The sequence below is a fragment of the Erpetoichthys calabaricus genome, chromosome 13 (genome assembly GCF_900747795.2).
Source record: "Erpetoichthys calabaricus chromosome 13, fErpCal1.3, whole genome shotgun sequence".
NCBI lineage: Eukaryota > Metazoa > Chordata > Cladistia > Polypteriformes > Polypteridae > Erpetoichthys > Erpetoichthys calabaricus.
The window spans coordinates 137,957,425-137,985,320 of record NC_041406.2 but is presented as its reverse complement, the minus strand read 5'-3'; the positions used below and the strand labels follow the sequence as shown (position 1 = coordinate 137,985,320).

At 47.1% G+C, this 27,896-nt stretch overlaps 2 protein-coding genes across 3 annotated transcripts in view; one reads left to right on the top strand and one right to left on the bottom strand.

The window, feature by feature from the left end:
- LOC114663711 (GMP reductase 1) overlaps positions 1-10,740 on the bottom strand; it is a 16,844-nt gene extending 6,104 nt beyond the window's left edge. The window contains exons 1-6 of one of the 2 annotated variants that reach the window (XM_028817630.2): positions 10,412-10,739; positions 5,575-5,694; positions 2,922-3,005; positions 2,454-2,627; positions 818-899; positions 20-126 (exon numbers count right to left, since the gene is read on the bottom strand). In XM_028817630.2, coding sequence (XP_028673463.2) covers positions 20-126; positions 818-899; positions 2,454-2,627; positions 2,922-3,005; positions 5,575-5,694; positions 10,412-10,498 — 654 coding nt within the window. In that variant the 5' untranslated portion in view covers positions 10,499-10,739. Of the gene's footprint in view, positions 1-19; positions 127-817; positions 900-2,453; positions 2,628-2,921; positions 3,006-5,574; positions 5,695-10,411 lie in introns of both variants that reach the window. The other variant, XM_051935511.1, reaches the window with a different exon arrangement.
- Positions 1-27,896, top strand: part of tbc1d31 (TBC1 domain family, member 31) — a 1,102,325-nt gene that overhangs the window by 325,761 nt on the left and 748,668 nt on the right. The gene's annotated exons all lie outside the window — the stretch shown is intronic.

Genomic DNA, 27,896 nt, shown 5'->3' with positions numbered 1-27,896 from the left:
GGTCGGAGGTGACACTTACAGAGATGATGTGTCCCTTGAGCCCATGAGCAGAGTCGGCACACTCGATGACAGCACTCAGCTGGGGGTAGCCGACCCCCGTCTTGATGCGGGTGGTACAGACGGATCCTATCAAATAAAGCATAAAAAAGGGCCATTACTGGGCAGTGTAGTGACCTGGCCGGAGACCACCAAGCCCACTTATCTACTGGACGGTGGTTCAGACCCACTGAGGTGCTGTAAACGTCACTGATGATGAGGATGCTGCTGGCACTTTAATGGGAACTGAAGTTTGGGCCATCACTGATGTCTGACCGGAGGCAAATAAGAAAACGGGGCAGCAAGAATAGCCCAGAGCCCCCCCAAGCAAGTTGGTCACATGACATTCCTCATCCTATTAATTTGAATTCACAACAAGGAGACCTTGGGAGCCATCAGTGTCAGAGGGTGACCTTCGTGGACACAAACACCCACCCCAGCAGGACTGGGGACAAAGCGGGCTGTGCACCTCTGGTGGTCTCACTAGCAGTCCAGCTCAAGGGTTACATGCATTTCACTATTAGGCAGACCACCTCGCTGACATCGAAGTGGGCATGCAAACAGGTGTCTGCCATGCTGAGGGTCAGCCAACTGTCCTTGGGTCTACTGGGCTGACACATCACACGGCCCCCCCACACGGCCAGAATTCCTCACTTGGGAGAGACGAGCGGAAACATCAGAAGGAGTCGCTCTGGATGGACACAGCAAGGAGGGGACGGGCGCAAAAGCGAAATCATAAAAAACGTAAAGCCGCCTTCTCAGGACGTGTCATCGGCTTTACCTGGTCCAATGCCCACTTTTATGATGTCCGCCCCAGAAAGAATCAACTCCTCCACCATCTCGCCTGTTACGACATTGCCAGCCTGTAAAAAACAAAGAGAGAGAAAATTAGAAAGACGGAAACAGCAGACAATAGGCGATGGAGCTCTGACCATCCATCACCTGTCTGTCTGTCTGTCATGGCACAGAACACACGGCTGAGCCCGTTACCTTCGCACCCTGTACCCAAACACATCAGTGGCACCCTGAGCCACCAATCAGAGGTTAGATAGATAGATATATGAAAGGCACTATATTATAGATACTGTAGATAGATAGATATGAAAGGCACTATATTAGACAGACAGACAGATAGATGATCACACATGCATTCCAGACGGCATCTTTCCAGGCTTATCAAAAGCATGCAGTACCACCCTAGAAGAACAGGGGTCACTATCACTAACAGTTTTGTCTCCTTTTTCCCCTCACAACACAAAGCAGACGCCCCTTGAGGGCAACAGAGCCTTAGAAGCCCCGCCCCTTCCTGCCCAGACAATATAAAGGAAGGTGGTATCACAATTGCACCCGAGTGCCCAGTTGTCTGACTCTATGAGAAGGCACTGCCAGAGGTCGACAGGAGGCTGTTGCCCATTTTCTGTTTCTGAAATGCAGACTAAACAGAGTTTGCCAGGTTGGCTCCCCCACTATTTTGAGATCTGCTTGGTCTTCTCACTTACTGAAGACAGATAGATATGAAACAAACTTTATCTATCTGTGTTACATGGCGGCTTTTCACTCTATCCAAGTCAGACGGATTATTCTTTTCACATTCCATAATTTCTTTAAATTTTAAGAACCTGTTTTTTTTGCCCATCAGGCTAGAAGGTTTTTGGTCATCCTCTCCCTTGAACGGCAAAAACTTCAAAAAAAAAAAACAAAACAAAAAACGAGTCCCATTTTGGACATGAACTGTAACCGTTAAGGCCTGCCATCAGAGTTTGGGGTCAGACTGCCTTTAGGTGAGGCCTACTTCTGCTTATTTGTTTTTGAAGTCAATGTTGTGTATTCTGAGGCCTGTTCACCCCTGTTTTGACAATTTTGTTAAGCCATATCATAGATCAATAGATCGATGTGAAAGGCGCTATTACAGATAGATAGATAGATGTGAAAGGCACTATACAACAGATAGATAGATATGAAAGGTGCTATATAATAGATGTGAAAGGCACTATACAACAGATAGATAGATGTGAAAGGTGCTATATATATAGATTGATGTGAAAGGCACTATACAACAGATAGATTGATGTGAAAGGTGCTATATAACACATATCTCCTATCCCACAGTCCCAGAGTGCCTTTCGTGTCTGTTAACGTTGTCGGTGTGATTTACGTGTATCTCACATATCCACACGCGCACACGAGATTATCATTAAAATTTAGGAAAGCATCAAACCCCACCGCTGCCACCACCACCAGGTCAGGTTACGGGCTGCTTTTGGAAGGCCCCCGCCCCACACGTCACACCACTGCCCCCTCAGTACGATTGCTTTAGTAGGCACAGAGGCTGCACAGGTTCAGTTCCCGGACCCAAACGCAGAGCTCGGCCATGTTGGTCGTAATAACAGCTAGAGTAGCAGACGCGTTTCTCTTACCATTATGGTGTGGTTTGGAAATTTTCCCCGAACGGTTTTCACAAATTCCACAAAATGCTCCGAATAGCCGTTGGCGACGTCAAGGCAGATGTACTTGATGAGCGGCACGGCCTCCAGAATTCGGCAGAGTTTCTCCAGGTCTGCCTGTCCGCTCCCTGAACTTGCCGCCACGTGCTGAAGGTGACAAAAATAAAAATGAAAAATCAGTCAAGCAGCCGCGATTAGCTGGTTAGTCACGAGTGTCCCATACTTGCAGTTTACATCACGGCAGGGAAGTGCATTCGCTTCTCTGTGCAGAGGCAGAGGGAGCTGATGAAGTGTTGGGGTCACATGTGAGTTTATTACAGCTCAGGGGGGTTTGCCGAATCGCCCCCCGTGACGTCTGTTGCACTTCACAAGTGACCTGAGGTACTCAGACCAACGGACACTGTTGCATTACGGGCTCCCCCAGCGGGACGATTTTCTTACCTCCAAACACTCTGGGAAGTCGGCAGCAAACTTCTTCCACTCTTCCAGGGAGTAGTGCTTGTGGAGGGCCGTGAAGAGCGTGTGCTGGACGGGACAGAAGAGCAGCAGGCGTCGCGTTACTAATCGGCACTCGCGTCAATGCGCTTCATCTAGTAAAGAAGACACTCGCATGATGGGATTTACATCCACAAGAACACACAGAGAGAGACAGGGAAGTGATGAGCATCAAAACACAATTGGGGGCCACACAAGTGCATCAGCATTCTTAGTGGGACACGGCCAGCCGACGGCACATGGAGTCAAAGCAGAAACTGGAGAGAAGCCAACACCTGGGGTGCCGACCATCAGTCGCAACACTCGGGGTTACAGCACTAGTGACCTCCCGCCGCTCACTTAATCCTCTCACGTCATATTCTAACCAGACTGGGGATGTGGCCCTGTATTAGGGAGGGGTGGACACAAGGTAAGAACAAACCCGGGACTGAGCGCCACACACACACACACACACACACACAAGGACCAATCAGCGTCACACATTCACCTAACCTGCATGTCTTTGGACCACCCACACAGACACGGAGGGAACTTGCAAACTCCACACAGGGAGGATCAGGGGCACACTGGGGGTCTCCAGACTGCGAGGCAGCAGCGCTACCACAGTGCCACCATGCCAGCCACTCACTTAATCAGGCAGTTCAAAAGAGTCACAATAGTAAAGGGAGTCGAAACCCCCAGCACCGTTTGAGGGGTGGTTGTTGTTTTTATATTTCCAGATTTCTTGAGCTTCAGTAGTAACTAAATAAAGTAAAGTACTATCTGTCTATCATATAGCGCCTTTCACATCTATCTATCTATCATCACAGGTGTCTGTGGATCACCCCCTTGACTGGTGTTAGGTAAGCAGCGCCACCCCGGGACAAGAGGGGGCGCCGTCGCTAATCTCAGCCAGGAGAACACGCCCAGTGAGGACATCTGACTCCGCCCCTTCTGGTCAGAGGAGTAGAAAGGCCGAGGCGCATACTGAAGGTGGACACACTCGAGAGAGACGGTGCTTCAAACTGGACCTGAGTGGACCACTACAAGTTACCAGTTAGGAGATCTTATTAAAAGAGTGTGAACCGGCTGGCACCCCAACATTTCTCAAGACCATTTGTTGTACTGTCAATCATATAGCGCCTTTCACATCTGCACATCTAATCTAATAAAGGAGGCACGATAAACTGATTAACTGAGATAGGAGGGCCCGGGACAGTGAGGTGCCCAGTGACCCCTCTAAGAGAGCTTTTACTGTTGAACCTGTCTGGAGGACGGCCATCTCAGCAGCACTCCATCGATCGGGCGTTTATGGTGGAGAAGCCCCTCTTTGCTCACAGGCTCTTTAAAGGACTCAGAGAGGCTGAAGAGAAAGACCCTCTGATCTGATGAGACAAGAATTGAAGTCTCTGGGCAGAACATGAAGCACAAGGTCAGGAGAAGACCTGGCGCTGTTCATCTCCTGGCTGGCGCCATCCCTACGGTGAGGCCTGGTGGGGGCAGCCTGACACTGTGGGGGGTGTAGGGGCAGGAAGACGAATGCAGCCAAATCCAGAGGGGTCTTTAAAGAAAAGCTGCTTAGAGTGCAGACCACCCGAGACCGGAGTAATAGCCAAGACAACGCCGCAGTGGCATCAGGACGCGTCTCCGAGTGTCCTTGAGTGGTCCTGCCACCACCCGGACCCCAGAACACACGTGGGGAGACCTGAAGATGGCAGCTCACAGACACTTCCCATCCAATCTAACGGAGCTTGGGAGGATCTGCCAGGAGGAATGGAATCAACTGCCAGGTGTGCAAAGCTTATAGAGACTTGAGGACAAAAACTGCCATTCACAGCACTTGAGAGAAAACCAAACCTCTGGGGGGCTCCACAGTCAGTCGCAACATTCAAAGTCACAAAAATCAGACAACAGGGCACAGAGCGTCAGACCACCCACTGACTCCTGTAATATTCTAAAAGTCTGTGCAGACCAATCTAAAGGGGTCCTCGTTGTCACCCGTCCAGACTGCTGAGGAGTTCTTACACCTGCGACCCACCACCACTCCCCCCCCCCCCAACATGCAGTGACATCTTTTCGGTTAAAGGCTGGGACTAACGAGAACTAAACGTTTTGTTTGTTTTAGGTGCTCAATTTTGCACACGGGAACCGCAAACCTGACTGAAGTGGGGGTTGGGGGGGGGGGGGGGGATGACAGCTAGGGAATGTCACTTCCTAAGCCTCAATTTGAGGTCTCTTTCCTCTGCCCCTCCTTCCAGGTGGCTCCACCCACCCTCACCTACCTTGTGCTGCTCATTTGGGCTCCCCCTCCATGTGACTTGCCGGGCCGCTGGTGCAGTAGGTGCCCGCCGTCTGGCCGTGTCCCACCACTCGAGCTGTGAGTGTTCCCCGCTGCCCGACTCAATCACATTCATTATCATTCAGCTCTGCTCTGAGGACACAAAATCATTAGAAGACGAGGAGAAGCCCACCAAGAGCGAATCCTCTTCATTCTTCTGGTCAGTCGGGTACAGAATGGACTCTTCAGTTCAAATGACCTTCGACCTCATGCCATTGACGTGTGGGCTGCACCCGTCCCCTCACTTACCTGAGCCCCACCAGCAGTCATAAGGGGTCTCACCTTGCTGAACACCCGCGCCATCTCAAACGTCCCCGTCGTGTCCATGTTGGCTGCGATGACCGGGATTCCATTGTAGGTCTGCTTGGAGTTGCGGAATGTGAAAGTTCTTTGAAGGTCCACCTGCAGAGGAAACCTCAGTTAATGTTGAAGGGGACGTTAATTCATCCCTGCTGGTCAAGGGGGGGTCAAATCAGTCCAGTTATGGTCGGCCCCCGGTGACTTCTGTATTATTGTGCTCATGAAAGGCACTATACACCTTGAGGGAGGAGAGCAGGCGTCCCGACTAGGAAGGAACACCCAGGAGCCCACAGCATAAGGACAGGCGGTTTGGCCGGCAGACTAACATGTTGTTTGGACCACCAGAAGCTGAGACTCGAGAGCAGTTCTGTCCCCCATACGCCAGGTGGCAGTGGTCCTCATGTGGCCTACCAGTCGGGACACCTGCAGGGGTGCTTGGGAGTTGGAGTCCTGCAGGGGTGCTTGGGAGTTGGAGTCCGGAAGAGCAACCCTGGGGGCCAGTAGAGGGTGCTGTCCCTACTTTCTATATGGCTCAGAAGCATTCTAGGGTCCGGCTTGAAAAGATGCCCACCACCTCACATCGGAGGAGTCCAGAGTCAGGTCAGCAGAAGGAGAGAAGAGAGGGATAAACTATGGTGGGTGATGACTGCATGTTTTTGGGGACTTGTTTGTTTGTTTGTTATAAATTCCTTTATTTTAACCCGACATCGTGTGCAGTGTTCTCGTGTCTGAGGTTTGGGGCTCAGCGGCGCCCCCGTGTGGTCACAACCTCTAATGTTCGTTTTATACTGAAGGACAAGTTAATGCTGGAAATGCTGAAATTATGTGTGTGCACCCTGCCACTGTCACCAATGTGACATTCACTCAGCAGCCCCTCTTGTCACAGACACCCGCCACAGGGCACTCGACCCGAAATGAACCGCGTCATCCGCTCCATGGCACTTTAATCTCTGCCACACGTTCACAATGGCCAAGGCTGGCAACCTCAGCTTCAGTGCAGTAACAGGGGTTGTGACCGCAAGGGGGCGCCACTGAGCCCCAAACCCAAGACCGCAATGCCCACCACGTTGACAAAATAAATGAGATTTACTTAAACAAAGCACTTAACCGCAATCACCTTTCCAATACCACATTGGAATTCCGCCCTCCCATTGAGTGTTGCCCGCTGCCACCCGACTCAGTGGGCTCCTTTTATGCCAGACCCAGGAGTGCCTCTGGTGCCAGGCTGTGCCTCCCTGGAAGCACTTCTGGGCTATAAAGAAAGTAGGGAGGTCCTCCGCCAACAGCGCCCTCTACTGGCACCCAGGGACGCCGACACGGCTACACTTCTGGACTCCAACTCCCAAGCACCCTTGCGGGTGTCCCAACTGGGTCGCCATATGAGGAGCACTGCCACCTGGTGTATGGAGGATGGAACAATTCCTGACTCTCGGCTTCCGCCCGGTCTTCCAGGCACAAACTTATTTGCCATCCCTTAAGCCAGGTGTCCCACTCTGGCCTCCTGTCCGGGTACAAATGGATGGAAATGCAGGGATAAGTTAAATGAATCAAAGGAATCGATTCACAAGAATCACATTAGTGAAGCGAGTCGAAACGTCCAGCGCTGTTTGAGGGGAGTTGCTGTTGTTGTTATTAAACGTTAGAATATTTATAGATTTTCTAAACTCCACTTATAGCTGAAGTTCACTTTGGCACACACAAAGTACTATCTGTCTATTATATAGCGCCTTGCACATCTGTATATCTACTCGAATGAAGGCTGCATTGTAAACGGGGGTCCGGGTCAGTGAGGTCACTCTAAGAGAGCTTTGGGGTCCTCGGCTAAGACGGCAGAACCTGTCTGGAAGACGACGTCCACCTGAGCAGCACTCCACCAGTCAGGTGTTTACGGTGAGTGACTAAACAGGGGACACTTCAGTAAAGGCACGTGACAGTTTAAAGGACGCGGACATCATGAGGAGGGAGATTCTCCAGTCAGATCAGACAAACATCAAAGTCTTTGGGCAGAACTCCGAGCACCATGTCTGACAAAGACCAGGCACCGCTCATCACCTGCCCAATGCCATCCCTACGGTCAAACCTGGTGACGGCAGCAGCAGGCTAAGGGGGTCTGGCAGGGACTGGCAGGCTGCTCAGGAAATCCAAAGAGCCCGAGACCTCAGATTGTCAGTATGACAAGGAGCTGAAACAGAGACAAGACAGCACTGCGGTGGCTTCGGGACAAGACCCCGACTTGGCGATGGCAGCTTAAAGGCACGGAGCTCGAGAGGATCTGCCAGGACGAATGGCATCAACTGAATAAACTCAGGAGGGCAAAGCTTGCAGAGACTTCACCGAGATGACACAAGGCTGGAATTTCTGCCAAAAGGGGCTTCTATAAAGTACTGAATGGAGGCTCTGGAAACTTCTAGGAAGGAGAGATTTCAGTTTCGGATTTTAAATAGACTTGCAAACCTTTCTGAAAACGCGCATCCACGTTGTTAATATGGGTTACCGAGTGTGGCACGACGGACAAAAATGGCAAATACCTCCATTTAAAATGAAATCTACAACACAGTAAAGTGGGCGGAAAGTGAAGGGCTCTGAAGACTTTGTGAATCCACTGTGTACTGTAAATGGACCCTTGGGACAAATAAAGCACTTTCTATCAATGACATAGTGCCTTTATCTCCATTATATAGTGCCTTTCTTATCTCTCTATCAATTACATACTGTAGTGCCTTAATCTTATTATATAGTGCCTTTCTCATCTCTCTCTTTCCATCACTTATAGTACCTTTATCTCTATTATATAGTGCCTTTACCACTCTCTCTGTCTCTATCACTTATAGTACCTTCATCTCTATTATATAGTGCCTTTACCACTCTCTCTGTCTCTATCACTTATATAGTGCCTTTATCTCTATTATATAGTGCCTTTCTTATCTCTCTATCAATTACATACTGTAGTGCCTTAATCTTATTATATAGTGCCTTTCTCATCTCTCTCTTTCCATCACTTATAGTGCCTTTATCTCTATTATATAGTGCCTTTCTTATCTCTCTATCAATTACATACTGTAGTGCCTTAATCTTATTATATAGTGCCTTTCTCATCTCTCTCTTTCCATCACTTATAGTACCTTCATCTCTATTATATAGTGCCTTTACCACTCTCTCTGTCTCTATCACTTATATAGTGCCTTTATCTCTATTATATAGTGCCTTTCTTATCTCTCTATCAATTACATACTGTAGTGCCTTAATCTTATTATATAGTGCCTTTCTCATCTCTCTCTTTCCATCACTTATAGTACCTTTATCTCTATTATATAGTGCCTTTACCACTCTCTCTGTCTCTATCACTTATAGTACCTTCATCTCTATTATATAGTGCCTTTACCACTCTCTCTGTCTCTATCACTTATATAGTGCCTTTATCTCTATTATATAGTGCATTTCTTATCTCTCTATCAATTACATACTGTAGTGCCTTAATCTTATTATATAGTGCCTTTCTCATCTCTCTCTTTCCATCACTTATAGTGCCTTTATCTCTATTATATAGTGCCTTTCCTATCTCTCTCTCTATCAATTACATACTGTAGTGCCTTAATCTTATTATATAGTGCCTTTCTCATCTCTCTCTTTCCATCACTTATAGTGCCTTTATCTCTATTATATAGTGCCTTTCCTATCTCTCTCTCTATCAATTACATACTGTAGTGCCTTAATCTTATTATATAGTGCCTTTCTCATCTCTCTCTTTCCATCACTTATAGTGCCTTTATCTCTATTATATAGTGCCTTTCCTATCTCTCTCTCTATCAATTACATACTGTAGTGCCTTAATCTTATTATATAGTGCCTTTCTCATCTCTCTCTTTCCATCACTTATAGTGCCTTTATCTCTATTATATAGTGCCTTTCCTATCTCTCTCTCTATCAATTACATACTGTAGTGCCTTAATCTCTTTTTTATTAAATACGCCTTTCCTGCCTCCTAATCATGCGGTGCCTTTCTCTCTCATATCTACATATCTATGGTGGATGTCGACGGGGCGATTCGCTCCACTGCCTCACAGATGCAGGGTCATGGCTTTCAATCCCATACCCATCCCAGTCATCATCCGCATGTTCTCCCAGTGTCCTTAGTTTTAAAATTTCCACCCCCATCCCAGATGATGCCACCCAGGTCTATCAGCTCTAAAATTGCCCCCCATGACTAAATGTGTGGCACATGTGTGAATCCCCCCCCCCCCATGGGCTGCTGTCAGAGGTTGGCTGCTGCCTGGCACTCAGAGTTGGCAGGGAAGATTTTGGCCTCTCCAACCTTGAACGGGGGGGGGGGGTCGTTATGATTTCAGGTCCTCACTTGGTCTTTAAGTGGTCTGCCTTGTCGGACCCCCTCCTAGTTGTGCCGTCTTTTACTCAACTGTCGAGCCCAGTTGAAGTCATTTCACTTGTTGCTTAACGGGTCTGTTTTTTTTTTTTTTGTCCCACCCCGTGCAGCGACCCCGACCCGAAGGCTGTTTATCACGTCAGTGAGTGAGTGGTCGGCCGGGGGGTCCTGTCAGCTGACGGCTCCTCTCTTGCTATTTTTGGGCTGCCGTTTCGGGTTGCTTCACCTTGAGCAGGCGGCTTCAGTTTAACCTCCAGCGTGACTTTCTTGTCGCCGGAGTTCCGTGTGCTGTCATTTGTTTTCAGTAAAGAACTGCAATAACCGGGCGACTGTCACAGTCTGTCAATCAGCAGGTCAATTAATAAAAGCCCATCATTTTGTCCCGGTGTTACACATCGCGTTCAGGCGGCTCTCGCGATACACACAGGGGGGGCTTACCTCAGATCTGCTCCGCAGGCTACTTCTCTTCGGTCTTAACAGGACATCCTTAAAGTCCAGCTTGAGGTCCGCATCCACTCTCGGCATGCTGCTCGGTTCCGCGATGATAACACCAATGTTTCTTTTCTGCGCTTCTCTTCCCCGGTGTGTGGATGCTCTCCAGTCCTGAGCTTAGACCGCCAAAGCCGGTTGTCTCCTCAGAGAAGGTATTTATAGCCGGGGAGCGCCTCTCGCTCGGGCCCCTACCGCTTTATTTGGTGAGACCCGCTTTTAGAGCGCTGCATAGCTGCAGTCCTTCAGCCCGCCCTGTCACCGCGTGCGGCACAAATGACTGCAGATGCGCGCGCTCGAGCGCGTGCACTCACTCACTCACTCACTCACGCACGCGCTCACTCTCCCGCACGCGGGCACACGCAGAGCCGAACACTGCAGCAAGTCTCCGCAGCGATCCGGTCTTCGCCAGTCAGCCAGCGGACCAAATCAGGAACCGGTGGTGGGGAGACGAGGAGGACAGAAGAGCTGCGGCAAACACGGCTTCTGTTCTTCGAATAACCGAATCACTTCGCTACTACGGCGGCTCACTGGTTAATACTACAAACCTGGGGTCATTCCCATCGTAAAGATACCTGTGTGATGGGGGGGTCCTGTTTATTACGATTGACCCCCCGACCCTGCCCCTTCGGTCAATGCTTCCTGGATGGGCTCGGGGTCTTTAAATCCGTTTAATAAGAACTGTTAAGTTTTGGCTGTGGATGGAACTTCCTCTTTAGCCTCCGTTTCTGGGGGGCTGCGGTTGTTACTGCTGTCACCTCAGAGCTGCACAGCCCCCCACTTCAAATCCTGCAGCTCCCCGGTACTATAAACGGAAAACTCCTCATCTTAATGGCATCCTAGAATGATGTTGTCACCATGTTTGATTTCTTCACCCTGAGCTACTTGTACCCCTATGGGTGGGTGTGGGGGGGGTAAAGGTGTGTACTGGTGGGTTTTGATGGTTGCATAAACAGCATACTGGGCTGGTGCTGGATGAGAATGACCAGAGCAGACTGGACTTCACAAGGACACTCGGCTCTTTTAACGTGTCCATAGTAGCCCATGTGGCGTTCTACGCTGGGAAACCAACCCGAGCTCAGAAGAAGCACAAGGCCTGGAGAAACTTCTCAGGAAAGCCTGCGCCATCACAGAGGGCCCACCCTGGACACGCTGGAAGCCATTGTGGACAATGGGATGGTGGTGAGTTTGGAATTCCCTCAAGGGGGCGCTCTGCCTCTAGGGGGCACTTCTAGCCCCAGGCTCATTCCACTATGGTGGGGGGGGGGGGCGGGGGGGGGTTTTAGGGGTCTTTTCTGCCTGGAACCCCTACAGATTTTATTTTTTTCTCCAGCCTTCTGGAGTTTTTTTTTGTTTTTTCTGTCCACCCTGGCCATCGGACCTTACTCCTTTCTACGTTAATTAATGTTGTCTTATTTTAATTTCTTATTTTGTCTTTTATTTTTCTTCTCTTCATTATGTAAAGCACTTTGAGCTACTTTTTGTATAAAAATGTGCTATAGAAATAAATGTTGTTGTTGTTGTTGTTGCTGCTATCAAACAATTCAGGGCTTCCTCCTGAATTTCTGCATTACACCTGTACATCAATCAATCAATTCAATTTTATTTGTCATTTAACAGAACATCCAAGATGTGCTGCAGAACGAAAATACGATGCACAAGACTTTAATAAAAACACATAGTTAAAATCAGCCTACAATAATGATTGATTGATTGATTGATTGATTGATTGATTGTATTCTCTGTCCTGTGGGTTTGTGTCTTTGCTTTTTATGTTTCTTCTGTGTCTGAATTCCCCCTTGGGATTAATAAAGTCCACCTAATCTACTCACCCAGGGCCCATTCAGAGTCCCCCATTCACCCAAAGTCCATGGCAGCAGACGCAGTGAAGACGACGGGAGTGAGGGGCTTCAGCCACCAAGTCATAGTTTTGATGTAAAGACCAACGATGTTCTATCAGTCTGTCGGTTATATTCTGGCCCGCCATTAAATCTTTCTGCCGCAACGACCATCAGCACGTTAACCTGCGCCTCGACCCCCCGATGATCAGCAGCGGACCCACTCGGCCCGTTATTTATTGTCATTGTCTTATAATTTGTGATGCCGCTCGCTACTTGCTATGAGCCTATGATATAAACTCTATTTAAACTGTTGCCAAACTTAATGTGTGTGTTGTCGTTTGACGACATGCTTAGAAATAAAATTTAATGAAAAATAAAAATGAGTAACACGGCTTACACGTTATTAGAGTACATGTCAAATATCAGTGTCATGTCCAAGTAGCTGCTCATTTACAATGAAATAAATGATAACCGAGGTTATAATGAAAACCTCACATGACTGAAATGTTCATTAACTTAACGATAAACTAGAAATGTTCCGTCCTAATATGAAAAACTCCTGTAATTTCATTACACTAATAATCGCAGCTGAAAACCACTAATTATCGTACACGTCGACGACCAGAGAACAATAAAATGCATAACACATAATCTAAACTAATTATTAGTACCGAAGAATTTAGATAGTAGATATGAGATAAAATAAATTGCAATAATGTATTTGTTAACCGAAATGTAGCGGAATCGAAACAGAAATCGGCAAACGGCAGTTTGGACCAAATGTACCGACAACTAAAACAACTTGATGGCGTAATACGGCATATTATAGAGGACTATAGAAATCACAACACCGGACAGATAATGTTCAGTAGGTTAGAATGGCAAACAGTAACCAGTACATCAAATTTATTTCATGACCAGACCAGAGTCCGCGGCTCACCGGGCATTGCCCATATGCCCAGTCCGCCACCGTGATCCACAGAAACCCCCTTTCTGAGGTGCCATGGACACCCGCGGAGAGAAACGAGGCTCACACAGGTGGACGTCTCCACAGGTAACTCGGATATGGGGCATTATAAACCCTTAACCGGCATACAGTTTGGGATTGCTTGGCACTCGCTTCCTGTAGACACGGGTAGAAGATGGGCAAGATCGGGGGGGTGGAGGCAAAATGTTTGGACGATCGCGTTATTCCTTCTCCTGGTTGAAATAATCCGCCTCGATATTTCAGAAACGGCTAAACTGACGTGTTGTGCACAATCAAGGGAGCCGTAGGGCAAGACGTTAAAAGTAACGCGCGTTACGTGGTCCTAGGAGTTTTTGAAATAACGACCAACCTCGTGCGATGCTCACCTTATTGACCTAATAAATAAATAACCTGCGTTATCGTAAGGCCGAACAGGAGCTTTAGTGATGAGGTGAGAGGGGACGAGCAGGTAGCGGGGGTCACTGAGCAAAGTCCAGAGGACAGGAAGATACGGAGGGGGACGACCCGCGGTGCTGACCCCTAACCTTTGAGGAGGAGGAGGAGGAGCAGAAGAAGATGAAGAAGAAGAAGTGGTTGGGTATGGGGGCAGCAGCAGCACAGTGTGTAATTCATGGGGTCCACCGGTCCGCTGCAGGGTTCAGGTCTGAAAGCCAAGCAGGAGAAAGTGCGCTGCATGCAACCCGGCAACAGAGTCCTCCAAATAAAGTGACGTTAGTTTTTTTGGGGGGAAAGCCGTTAGCTACAATCGGGTCCCAATCCAGGTGGTCCGTCGTGTGGTGGGTGTCAGCGCCCCAGTCCAATCTCTCTCATCTTCTTTAATAAAACCACTGTGTGAGTCCAGGGTGTCCCGTGTGCGTGTCTTCTGGTGAAGTGCGCATGCGCGGGGCCGCGCCGCGCATCGCACAGTGCCGTGCGCAATGTTTCTGCACTACACTGGTAACAACGCTTTCTCTTCTAAGATGGATGGGAACAAAAAGAACTGAATGGAGACAGATTTGTGTTGTTAATACAAGTTGTATTCTCTGCAGCTGCTAGCACACATGGTCAGGCCAAAAACAATAACAAGCTTACTTCCTCTCACAAATCCTTCCCGATCTTGAATGCCTAACTTTATAAACACTACTTTCTAACACATTACAACGTAACAGAGAAATTAACATTGCAGATCTAAATGTAGGTATATTCCTATTCTCATTCTAATATAATGAACATTTACTTCTCTAATGTAATACTTAAGACAACATAACTTTACACGCTACTGTTCTAGCGCCCGTTATTGTAACGGGCTTAATGTCTGTTTATTATAAACTCGCTGAAGCAGCGCGATCGTGCGAGGCAGCGGCCGGCGTTCATACTGCAGATCAGTCGGAGATGTGAACGGACGGCTCACACTGGGGCTCCGAATTGGATTAACAAACGCTGGCCAGTCAAACGTTCGGATTTTCGTACAAAGGGAGAAAGAGTAACGCAAAAGTCACGCAAAATTATTAAGAACTATATAATGTATTTAGTAATTTGTTTTATAAGTAATGAGTAAAGTAAAAGGGGAAATCAAACGGTGGAATGAACATGGACGCTGTACTGGAATAACGCGCTGTAGTGAGGTCTCTTTAGGCAAAGGGAGTACAGACAGACACACACACACACACACACACAGACACACACACGTAAATCAGACACTAACGGCAACAAATTCCGCATTAATCGCAATGATGGCTTATGGGTAATCTGAACACACACACACACACACAGCCGAGCGCTCTGCCGTTAGTCCAGTTGAAGCCAAAGTCAGATAAACACGGGCGCTCCGCCATGATGAGATTAGTTAGTGATTTATGTTCTGTCCAAACTCAATTTGTAAATTACACCCTAACTGCAATAGACAGAAGCAGACGCAGTATGTCACCTTCACGGTGGCTTCTGGGTACTCTGAACACACACACACACACACGGAGTCCAGTTGAAGCCGAGGTCAGATGAACTGCACTGCCCCCTTACTGGTGTGAGATCTCTTTGGGCAGAGGGAGCGAAATCTGCAGAAATTCACGCCCTAACGGAGCTGCAGAAAAGTTAAGTAATCCGAAGCAAACAAGTTCCCGATACAGAGGCCACGTCGTAGTCAGAAGCAGAGCACAAATTCCAAAAATATCCAAAAAATAAAGAAAAGCTTAACTGTAACTCACCACACATTTCTATGCGCAGTCAAAATGAACCACCAGGAATTGTGGGAGATCGTCCGGATTTATAGGGGGCAGGTCCTAGCAGTGATTGGCAGGTGACCCCGCCTCCTCAGAGGTACCACCCACCAAACACACGGAGCTCACGTACCTAAATATTAAGAGAGTAATTATAAACAAATCAATCAAACAATCAAACACGGGGCAGAAAACAGGAATGCGGACCCCGGCTGGCACACAATGTTAATGGATTTATTACAGTTGGGTTTTCTGATTCCTTTACGTTTAAGGATAAGTTTGTTGACGTGAAAATCACCAATGGGACCCCGGTATCCATTATCTCCATCATAAAACCCACAAGCGGGCCTGTGGTTTCCTCAGCGTTGTCGTCAGACTGTGTGCTTCACGTTCAAACGCGTGGCACACTAAACACACCGTGGGCCGTGAAAGACCCTCGACTTGGAAAACGGCAGACTTGTCCTTAAATACTAGATCTAATCATGCAAGTATTGCCTTGCATTGCATTAAAAGTTGCATAGTTAGATCTGGACCACCCTGTAGACCCTCGGCCATCTTGTCACCAGGACGAGTTTGTATAACGTTTTGCTTTTCCCCGAATTTTCTCAATTGCAGTTCATCCCATTTGACAAACTTCTGTGTTTAGTTTGAGGTAAAAAAAAAATAAATAAATAAAATAAATCAAAAGCAGGTGGGCTTTGCTTAGGGTGCATTAGGGTGCATTAGGGTGCGTCCCAGCAGAGCCGCTAAGCTTTCTCCAGACATTTAAGAGGTGCAGTTTGTTTCCTTATTTAGTAAGAAATGCATGGACACGGAAAACAAAAAATCGTAACAGTTGGAAATTCTTTGCAGAAAATCCAACAAGAAATTAAAGAGCGCGAAAGGAGAAGAAGAACAAAGAGGTCAAGGTGGGCACATCTGCAGCGTTTTAAATTGACCCCTTCGTTCAGAGAAGGGTGGGCAACGTCAGTCCTGGAGGGCTGCAGGTTTTCGTTTGCGACCCAACTGCTTAATTAGAGACCCAGCCTTGGTGGTCTCGGACCCCATTTCATATTACGGCTGGTTAGTCTGCAATGTTCACTTCTTATAGCGTCGAGTTTTTCCTTTCCATGGAGATCATCCCACTGATTTGAAGCCAAAACGCGTCATTTGTGGTTGGTCACATTTTTCTTGTTAGTGTTTTATTAAACCAAATAGTCCGTGATGAGTCCACACAGGTACAATACAATACAATACAATTGTTGTAAAGCCCCAAATCACACAAGGAGTGTCACAGGGGGCTTTAACAGGCCCTGCCTCTTGACAGCCCCCCAGCCTTGACTCTCTAAGGAAAACCTCAGGAAAGGCAGTTCAAAGAGAGAGACCCCATTCTAGGTAGGGTGGGTGTCTAAGAGAAGGGGGGGGGGGGGGTCAATACAATACAATACACAGAAGAGGACAAAACACAAGGAATCCTCAATACAATAGAAATATTACAAGTACAGAGCAGAATTGAACAGTAGAGGATATCCCATAATAGGATTTGGATTTGTGTAAATGGAAACTGCTGGCTGCTTTGTCTTTTTACATCTTATTGCTAATAAGGAGCCATTAAAACAGTGAATGCAGCGGTTTAAGATTGAAATAAGCAATTAAGGATGGGGGGGCCTTAACAAGCGAGACCATCAAAATGTCACTTAAGTAATAAGTCATTCATCAGCAATAATTGACTTCTCATTAAGAAACTGGGCTGGAACAAAAACCTGCAGCCACTGCGGCCCTCCAGGACCACCGCTGCCCACCCTGTTTGAATTTCAGTCGTCCACATGCGGCAGTTTTACACGAGGGAAAGAAAGAAAGCCGAAAGAGTAAAACTAGTAAGATTTAAATGTAGGGCGGCACGGTGGCGCAGTGGTAGTGCTGCTGCCTCGCAGTAAGGAGACCCGGGTTTGCTTCCCAGGTCCTCCCTGCGTGGAGTTTGCATGTTCTCCCCGTGTCTGCGAGGGTTTCCTCCCACAGTCCAAAGACATGCAGGTTAGGTGGATTGGCGATCCTAAATTGTCCCTGGTGTGTGCTTGGTGTGTTTGTGTGTGTCCTGCGGTGGGTTGGCACCCTGCCTGGGATTGGTTCCTGCCTTGTGCCCTGTGTTGGCTGGGATTGGCTCCAGCAGACCCCCGTGACCCTGTGTTCGGATTCAGCGGGTTGGAAAATGGATGGATGGATGGATATAAATGTGTAATACAGTAAGATCCACCTTAATAAAGGGAGTGTGTGTGTGTGTCCGTCTGGTTGCTGTGTCTCTGCCATTCATTCCAACAGATGGTGCATTTGTAGTAATACAATGCCTTACATTTGTCATTCTAGCACACGGCACATCACAAACATTCATATTTGTGCTTCTCATTACTTGAATGTTTGTGATGGGCCTCCTGTTGGGATGCACTTTATTATCACCTGCATTACTAAATACATTCCAACAGATGGTGCACTGCTGGGGTCTACATTGATTACATATACTGATCACCTCATCCTGGACTGGCAGCACAGCTGGTATGAAATAAACAAGAAAAAAAAAGTTATACCGTTATAGCAGGAATCCTCTCAATAAATCAAAAATAAAACGAAAAACTTTTGAGGTGGCCTGCAATGCCTTTCATAAAGCATTTAAAACCTCCACTCTGTCGCCTTTCTAATGCTAAACCCCTTTAATGCATCAACGGCTTTGTTTAACTAAAAATCAGTACTAGGGGTCCACTGCTGCCTTGGTACCGTAGCGGTCCGCTGCCACTCAGATTCCCACCGTCAATAGGATGGACGGCGATTTATTTGTTTTTTCAGTGAGGATTCCAGGAACGCACCCACCCAGCCTTGGCCCAACACACACACACACACACACACACACACACAGACACACACAGAGACACGAATCAAACGAATGTGTGAAAATCAATTAACAAGCACAAAAATCAGACAACCCTCAATACAATGAGCCACAACAATAAAACACTCGGGACAATGTCCTTTAACAGGCCCTGTCTCTTGACAGCCCCCCAGCCTCGACTCTCTGAAAAGACAAGGAAAAACGTCCAAACAAAACCCCTGTAAGGAGAAAATGGAAGAAACCTCCGGAAAGGCAGTTCAAAGAGAGACCCCTTTACAGGTAGGGTGGGTGTCAAAGAGACGGGGGGTCAATACAATACAATACACAGAACAGAACAAATCCTCAATACAGTATAAAAATAAAAAATTTACAAGTACGGAGCAGAACTGAACAGTAGATGATATCCCATAATAGGATTTGGATTTGTTTAGAGACCTCAGCCATCAAGCTGCCTCTCACTATTGGCCATTCCACAGCTGAGCCAGCCAATCCGATGACAGCTCCCCTCTACCTGATGATTCCTGCGATCCTCCATCAGAGATGACTTTACATTAGGCAGGCAAAACAACTTGACAGGTGGGCTGTGGCACCAAGTGCCACATTTGAGTACCGAGAAGAGAAACAGAATAGCGGAGGGTTAGTATCCAGTTATAACTATCATGTTACTTATGTTTTAGTGCTAATGACTAACAACAGAGATGCAGTCTGTACAGTTAATCAGCAGCTCTAGTCAGGGTGTGCTAAACTGAAGTAGTGAGTCTTCAGCCGGGATTTAAAAGCTGAGACTGAAGGGGCATCTCTTATAGTAGCAGGCAGACCATTCCACGGTTTAGGGGCCCTGTAACTAAAAGCTCGACCTCCCCACTGTTATTTTATTAATCGTTGGAATCATAAGCAGACCGGCATCTTGAGATTTTAATGTGCGCTCTGGCTTGTAAGTCATGATAAGTTCAGACAAGTAAGCCAGACCTTGGCCATTTAATGCTTTATACAGTATGTTAAAAGGAGGCCCTAAACTTAACCAGGAGCCAGTGTAAGAACTTGAGGACTGGAGTTATGTGTTCGTATTTTCTTGTTCTTGTAATAACTTGCAGCAGTATTTTAGATTAACTGGCGGCTGCAGAAAGAACAGTTTGAACATCCAGTGAACACCGCACTGCAGTAGTCAATCCTACTAGAGATAAATGCAGGAATTAATTTCTCAGAATCCTGTTTATTTAAAAAGTGCCTTAATTTCCTAACATTTTTAAGATGGAAGAAACATGTTTTGGACAACTTTGTAATGTGTGCTTTAAATGACCTGCTAGAGTGAAAGATAACTCTGAGATTGTGGGATTCCAACCAAGTTAAATAAAGGAAAAAATATTGTTGTGATCAGCGCCATTCCTCCTGCTCCGTTTTATCGTTGTTTAAAGACAAGTAGTTCTCATCCCTCCACTCCTTTAATTCACTAACAAGTCCCAATGTGGCAGAAACAGATGAAATGGTATGGAGTAACGATGACAATGACGATCTCCCAGTAACAGCTTCCATAATAAATGAATTAAACAGTCCGACCGGTGGTCCCGAGTGACATTTGCAGGACGATGCACAATGACTAGTCCACCACTATTAACACGACAGGCAGGCACGAGACGGTCGTCCATTCGTCTTTGCGAGAAACAATCGAGGGTACCGATGACTTCACGGTGGTTACGTAGGATGGGACACCCAGGATAAACACAGAACACAGACCCCCCGTCTTGCTGCTTCGCCTGCCCCTTTTCACGTTTCCCACTGGCACTTTTTGTCCCCAGCAGCCCCCGAGTCCATAGTAGACACCCAATGAGGACAAACTCCTTTGGGGCTGCTGGGAATTGGAGTCCTTCCAGTGGTAGCACTGCTACAGTACCAATGACCCATCACTGAGCTCAACTAAGTGTGGTCAATGGCAGACGAGTGCAGCCATCTTGAATTAGTATTATTTAGGATATTACTGACCTCCCTGGCAATGTTCCAAAAAGTCAACATTCATGATGCCAAACATTCAATTTTCAATAAATTTATAAATTTGACAAACCAGAAGAGATCATTCAGTCCATCAGGCGAACAGCAACGGCGTCCCAATCACTGCAGCTTTTTTTTTGTAAGCCCTCGTGTCCTTTCATTGGCCCTGTTGTTAGGACACAGCCCACCGTCGTTAGGGAATCGACTTCCAGAAAGCACAAAGCACACCGTACGGACGCTACACTTCATAAATCCACACTACGTTCAGCGCAGAGTCCGAGATTACGGATTCAGACCTAAGTGGCTCTTGGCGATCAACTCCTGCTACTCCTCTTTACAACTTCATTGACCGTTCAGAGTTTAGGCCTTGAAGAGCTTCCATGTGGCTCTCTGCAGGCAAACCGGAGTGCCTGTCTGAAAGAACCGGCTTCTAGGGAGCACAAGGAAATAAAGGGCACCCATTACAAAAGGCTCAAGGAAAATAAGAGCTCACCTTTTGGCAGTTCTCGGTCTGCCCACATTCGCGAGTGTGTGTGTGTCCGTCTCTGCAACAGTTTTTCGGACTTTTGAGATGGACCCTCACTACAGTTTTTTCTGAGCGTGTACGCGTATCCCGATTTAGTTGACCCCCCGTGCCAGTTGCTTGTCAAGTTTCACGTTGTTGGCACAACAAATGAGCGCACGTCACCATCTAACACAACACGAAAAGCAAAATCAATAATTTGAATGGGCACTCGGAGTACCAGGCACTGAAGAACCCCCAAAGCATTTCCAGTCGTGCCTACTAGAGGGGGATATCACTGTTAAACCCCGGCTAGTAATAAGGGCAGGCACCAAATCTTTGTAAAAAGAAAACAATTGCAACAAAGCTCTGTGTGGCACAAAGGCAAAATGGCTTGGACGTTAACATGAGAGCGATCCAAATCGAACAAAGTCCAGTTCAGACTTCAAAAGCAAAAATGGAACAGAAAGTCAAGAAGATCCAGTAATTCACAATAAACCCTCACCAACTCTAGAGCGCACTCACTGTGGGAGACCCTCCAGATTTATAAATTAGTGGGCAGTTCCTGGCAGAGACTGGCAGGTGGCCCTGCTACTTTGTATTCCCCTTATATACTCCGACAAAACCAAAACTGAAAAGTGATGCATGTAATAAACACAAATGAACAGAAGTGACGTCAGATATGAAGCTGGACCCCCAGGCCAGGGTGGGACAGGACAGCAACACTTACTCACACAGCTTTAATCACACGAAAGTCTTGTAGAAGAGGGAGAAACAGGAAGTCCTTGAAGAAAATCCCACCACGGGCAGCAGTGCAGACCACAGCGCCATCTGCATATTTAATGTTCTTACCCGTGAACTCCAAAGCCGAGCATGTTCTTTCCTTGTTTGTGTAATTCACGTTTGCCAGCATTCAGTGTTGGGATCCAGCTGGTTGCTATGGACACCATCCCAACTCCAGCCCTGCCCTTCCATCACGAATGACCTTTTGAATGCCAGCGCTGTTTTGTACTCCTTGACGCTTCTACCTCAGCGCTGCCGTTAAGGCCAGTTGTCTGTCTGAGGACGCTGTAATTCCTTAGCTGACCACAAGAGGGCACCAAATCAACACAGAAAAGAGAGAAGGTCAGCGGTCCGTGTACGTTTTGGTATTTGAAATTTTATTTTAGAAGCAAAAACGAAAATGAAAGGAATTTTCACATTTTGATTTTTGATTAAAGAATAAAACGAGGGAAAATAAGGTATTTTTTAATTCTATGGTAACAAATAGTCATAAACTTAAAATGACACACTTTTCTGGATTTATTTGTGTAATAGCTCAAAAACAACAAAACAGACGCATTTTCGTTGTCTGCAGTCCATCCGTAGGGGGTATAGAGATAGGGGGGCTTCAGACTGTTTGTGGATCTCAACCCGATAATGCAGTCCTGCAATGACAGACCCCACGTATGAAACTGTAATCAGTGTTCAAAATGAAACACTTCCGGAACTCAAACTCCGTATGCTGTGCGCCATAACTGTACATTAAATATAGCGCCTATAAAAAAAAGTATTCACCCCCTTGGAAGTTGTCACATTTTATTGTTATACAGCATTGAATCTCAGGGGGTTTACATTTGGCTTTATGATCCACAGAATAAAAAAAACGACTCTTTAAATGTCAAAGCGGAAAGAGATCCTGCAAAGTGGTCTGAATTTATAACAAATAAAACACAAAATAATTTAATCGCCCAAGTATTCACCTCTTTGTTACATTTCGGTGAGGGTCCCTCCTCTGGCTGGCCTTTATAAACTTGTTTTCTACTTTGGCTCTCTCTTTTGTGTTGATGTTACTTTATTTATTACTAGCTGTCCTCTGTGGCTCTGCCCGTGAAACAGGACAAACTTTAAAAATCAATTTAAAAAATGAAATAATTTGTATTGAGAAGAATTTATATTGATCGTTTTCGTATCCGAGGGCCTCTTGATATACAAAATCTCTTTGCCAATAATGTAGAAAGTTGGCAAGGTATCTCTGGCCAAGCAGAAGGTCAAACATTGGCACCGTTACCTGATCGTGTTCAGCTCTGATGGGAGACCGTCCCCCAAGTGGGAAGAACAGCACATGGCCGCGATATCTCTGCCAATGAGCAAGTACCCTCTAAAACACACGGAGCCGTGATCTCGCTCTCTCTCATAAAACATCAAAAGTTACTCCTTAACAATCTCTAGATGATAATGTCCCCTGAACAAACTGGGATAGCTAGCTAAGCAGAGGCAAGTTGCGCTCCAACACGTGGCGACAGGTAGAGCAACTTCAACAGAGGCTGGCGTGTGAGTGAGGAAGGCCCCGCCCAGCTCCCTACTCCCGAGGCCCCGCCTCCCCCTCCCCTCCCCCCACAGCCTCTCTCTTGGATTCACATGAATAAATTGGTACCGCAACCGAACTATAATACTTAGCGCAATGAGAGAAGTCGTGAAATCAACCAGAATGATCGAGCAAATAAAAAAAGATCTAAATAGATGTCTCGTGAAAAGTGAACAGACGTTGGATTATATATATAGGGTGGCACAGTGGCGCAGTGATAGCGCTGCTGCCTCGCAGTTAGAAGACCCGGGTTCGCTTCCTGGGTCCTCCCTGTGTGGAGTTTGCATGTTCTCCCCGTGTCTGCGTGGGTTTCCTCCAGGCGCTCCGGTTGGACTCCCACAGTCCAAAGACATGCTGGTTAGGTGGACTGGCGATTCTAAATTGGCCCTAGTGTGTGCTTGGTGTGTGTGTCCTGCGGTGGGTTGGCACCCTGCTCGGGATTGGTTCCTGCCTTGTGCCCTGTGTGTGTATATATATATATTATATATATATATATATATATATATAGTAATCCCTTGCTACTTCACGGTTCACTTTTCGCGGATTCACGACTTCACGGGTTTTTAAATACAAGTGATTGCCCGCCTATCGTGGAAGTTATGTTCCATACCCATCAGCAACAGGAGAAAATCCGCGATATAGAAAGACCATATAAATAAACATTTTTATAGTTTAAGCCTTAAAATACCCATCCCACATGCTTTAAACACATGTAAACGTATAAAACACACTTTGTTAACACATATGATATGTGGATGTCCGGCTAAGGATATGAGTAACATCTCACTATTATAAAACATTTTAAATTCACGCAAGACAAGACAGTGAGACAGGAAAATAGGTGCTGTACATGCTTTTAAATTATTGACACGCAGAGCGACAAGCAGCACAAAGCCAGCATAAAGTCCACTTCTCCTTAGCGTTCATTCAGCTCCCCACCCCCTTGACAATGCGAAGTGGCAGGAGCGTACTGCGCTTCCGGGGAGGGGGGTTTGAGCGAAGGTGCGTTCAGCCCTCACACACCCCCACTCCTCTCCCTCCTTCTGAACGCGCAGAGCGACAAGCAGGCATTTTGGCAGAAGCAGCACAAAGTCCATTTCTGCTCAGCGTGAGTTCAGCTGCCCCCCTTCACAAAGCGAGTGCAGACACATTGACGTCTGATCGCTGCGTGCAGTGTGCAGTGTTGGTCTGCGGTGTTTAAGAATGTAGAAAGTGTTTAAGAGCACAGGAAGTGTTTATAAGAGCGTGGGAAAGGTTAACAAGAGAGTGAGAAAGGTTTATAAGAGTGTGAGAAGGGTTTATAAAGCCTTAAAATATGTATAAATAATAAAATAAATATAGGTCGCTACTTCACGGATTTTCACTTATCGCGGGGGGCTCTGGAACCTGACCCCCGCGATAGGTGAGGGATTACTGTACACAAACATACTGTACATATATACATACACACATACAGAGAGAGAGAGATGTGCTTTATTCTCTAAGGCTGTGACAAGTTCCATGACTCTTGTGGGTGGCGCCACCTGCCAATCACCCACAGAACTTGCCCTCTGAACTGTAAAACCGGAGGGTCTCCCACAGTTCCTGGGGGTTCATTGTGAATGCGCTCCGGAGCTGGCGAGTGTTTATTGCGTTTCACTTATTGGCTCTTTGATTTTTTGACTTTCTGCTCTCTGGTGGTCTTGCTTTTGGACCCTCCGTTAGGCCTTGTTTGATTTGGATGGGCACTGTGCTCCTATTTTGTCTTTGTGCCACACGGAGCTTCATTGTGATTGGAATATTTTTGTGTTTTTTTTTGTGTTTTATGAAATATAAACGTCTTCTTGTATAAAGATTCATTGCTTGCCCTTTTTACCCACTGGGGGTTTGACACTGGAGATCCCCCCTAGGAAGTGTTTGGGTGGTCCTTAGGAGATTCTTCAACCTAATGGAGGTTTGACCCCCTTTGTGCTCTGCTTTTTGTTTTCATTGCCTTTGTTCTTCACCCAATTCCTTTTATCCCATTGTGCCCAATGGCACTACTGGTGGGTTTCAGCCACGCCCAATACCCCCCAACCCCCCCCCCCCTGGGGGCTCAAGTTCATGTGTTCGGTCCACTTTCTTAAATCTTGATTTTTTTCCCCCACTTTATGTTAATGTTACTTTTGCTCTGTTTGCACCCATGTCTGGGTTATGTTCTGTGTGTTTTATGGGTGGGGGCCACCTGCCAATCACTGCCCACCACCCTAGAAATCCAGAGGGTCTCCTACAGTTCCTGCTCGTTCTTTGCAAATGAGCTTGAGTGTAGCAGCACTACATCTCCCAGCAGTCCCAGCGGTATAACACTATTGGACACCTTTGGAGGGCAAAGGGGCTGATGGGAAGAAATCGGTCAGTTTGTTCATATGCCTGTCACACTCGTCCCTTGGATTAGAGTCTCCATGTAAACGTGCGCCTGCGTGTTTGTGCGAGCTCATCTTGATTGGACGCATCTTTGTCTGAGGGACACTCCTAATCCCCTCACTTTGCGTCGGGAACTGGTAGGACAAAACTTTACATTGCTTTGGGAGAGCCGTTCACAGGGCACTCCTTTCACTCATCCAGCATCAACGGCCCCGGTCTAGTGGATGGTTTTGGTCATTGTCATTCGTGTTTATCAGTTATTTATTATCACCGTTGGTGATCAGGGAAGGGCCTTTGCACACTCGGTTTTAGGGGATTTGTGGGCTCTTTTACCATCATTTGAGTGAAATATTCACTATCAGTGTCTCTGTGTGCATGGCAGGTCAAGGCTGGGTGTGTTCCTGGGCCCCCCATACACTAAAATCTATAAATCCTCGTCTTCAGATGATATGAATCTTCTTGTCACTGCGACTGCTACGAGGGAGTTTGGGCGAGGTGCGAGTTTTCGCTTTGCCTTGTGCTTTTTGTAATCCACTCGATTTTTGGGACATTTCGCACGACTCCTCGCCTATTGTCGGGACTTCGGGTTCAGTTGGGTCGCCCTGAACGTGTAGCCCTCGGCTTTGCTTCCTTCTAAACCATCGGCCCTTTCCCAGCTGCTCGCTAATCTTCTCTCGTTTCAGAAACACGTCTCTTTATCCTCCCTGCGGCACGATTTTATAAAACATGAGCACCAGCAGGCGGCGCAGCTCAACCAACAAATTAAATCAGTCCTTATACGAGGCAGGAGTTTAAAATCAATTCAAATTAATAAATTCACACAATAAAAACACCCCCTGAAGTTGTCTTACCACCAGAAGGCAGCAGGTTTGGCCACAAACACACCAACGGTCCATTAAAGGAGACGTTTGGAACACAGCGTTGCATGCCAGGTTTAGAGACGAATACCAAACGTCCAGCGATAAAAAGCAAACTAACGTCAACTTGTAAAATACCGAACTTCTCCTTTCAAAGGGTCCTCCGCCTCTTGTCCACTCCGTCCAGACGTCCCAATCAGACTCGTCATTCTCTTCTCAAATGATATTCCGTTCCCACCAGATTTTCTGTAAAGTTGTGTTGGTCCGGAGGCCAATTTTCCATCGTTTGAAATCGGCGACCTATCGGGGTGGATTTCCACTTCAGGAACAAAAAACGTCTGCCGGGCCGTCCAGCCACACTTCATCACAACATGACGGTTTTGTCATCCTCTTCCTCACCGAATGTCACACTCCTCGTTTATTTTTATTTGTGGTGAAGAAACACGGCAGAAAATTTGCAGTGACGCCGCGCCTCTGTGGTCTTTCAGTCAAAAATGTGTGCGACGCAGACGACTTCTCCCGGGTGCCTACGATCTTCAGCGACTTCACGAACAGTCGGGCGACAACAATCGGAGCAGACCCAGTCTGTGACTGCTTGATCTGAAAAATCGCAACAAGGGTGGAGGAGACAAGTTGACCCCCTTACTGCGTGTCCTCGATGGCAAAGTGATGTGGCAGAGGGAGTCACTAATAAAGCTAAAAGGTGACCACCGCACCCCACCTCTAAAAACGCTACCCATTGGCACCCCATTGTGAGATGTTCGGGATGTTTTTGGACGGACCGCGTACATTCCATGACAACAACTCCAGATTATAAATCACAATGGCAGGGTGGGCTCAGCTTCACATGGACTTAACAGAACGACAGGAGGACGAGAAGACGTTGCCACCCGCCTCTCGTTTCCTTCCCTATCCCGGCTTTCCCTTTCGGCGTACGTCCTGCCACCATTCACTTTTTTCCATTTGTTTTAACAACTTGACCCAACTGTCCTGAACATAAGAGAGAACTGGAGATGAAACCCACGTAGGCAGACAAACTCCTCATTTACTGATTGCAGCTGCAGTCGAGGTTCACGCTTTTAAAAGTGCGACTGAAATGTGTGGGAATTACGGCCTTTCATCATCCTGGCGTCTGGCAGGTCGATTTATAGCCCTAAACTCACCGTAACCATCTGTCAGGGCACAGCAATCAGGCCGCTAAAGAGTTGGAGGTGACCTTAATTCGCTTAATTGCCGAGCGGACAAAGACGGGCAGGTGGGCCAATTATGATCGCCATGAACCCAGGTGGGCAAGCTGCCCTTGACAGAGCAGGCTGGCAAAAGGAGGAGGAGGAGGAGGGAAGAGAAGACCAAATGATCCACGGCGCTTACATCAGCCAAGAAAACGGCGTGCGATTTTAACAACCAACTCCGCATTTACGATGGGTGTGTACACCTGACCAACGGGGATGACACGTCATGGAATTACTGGAAACT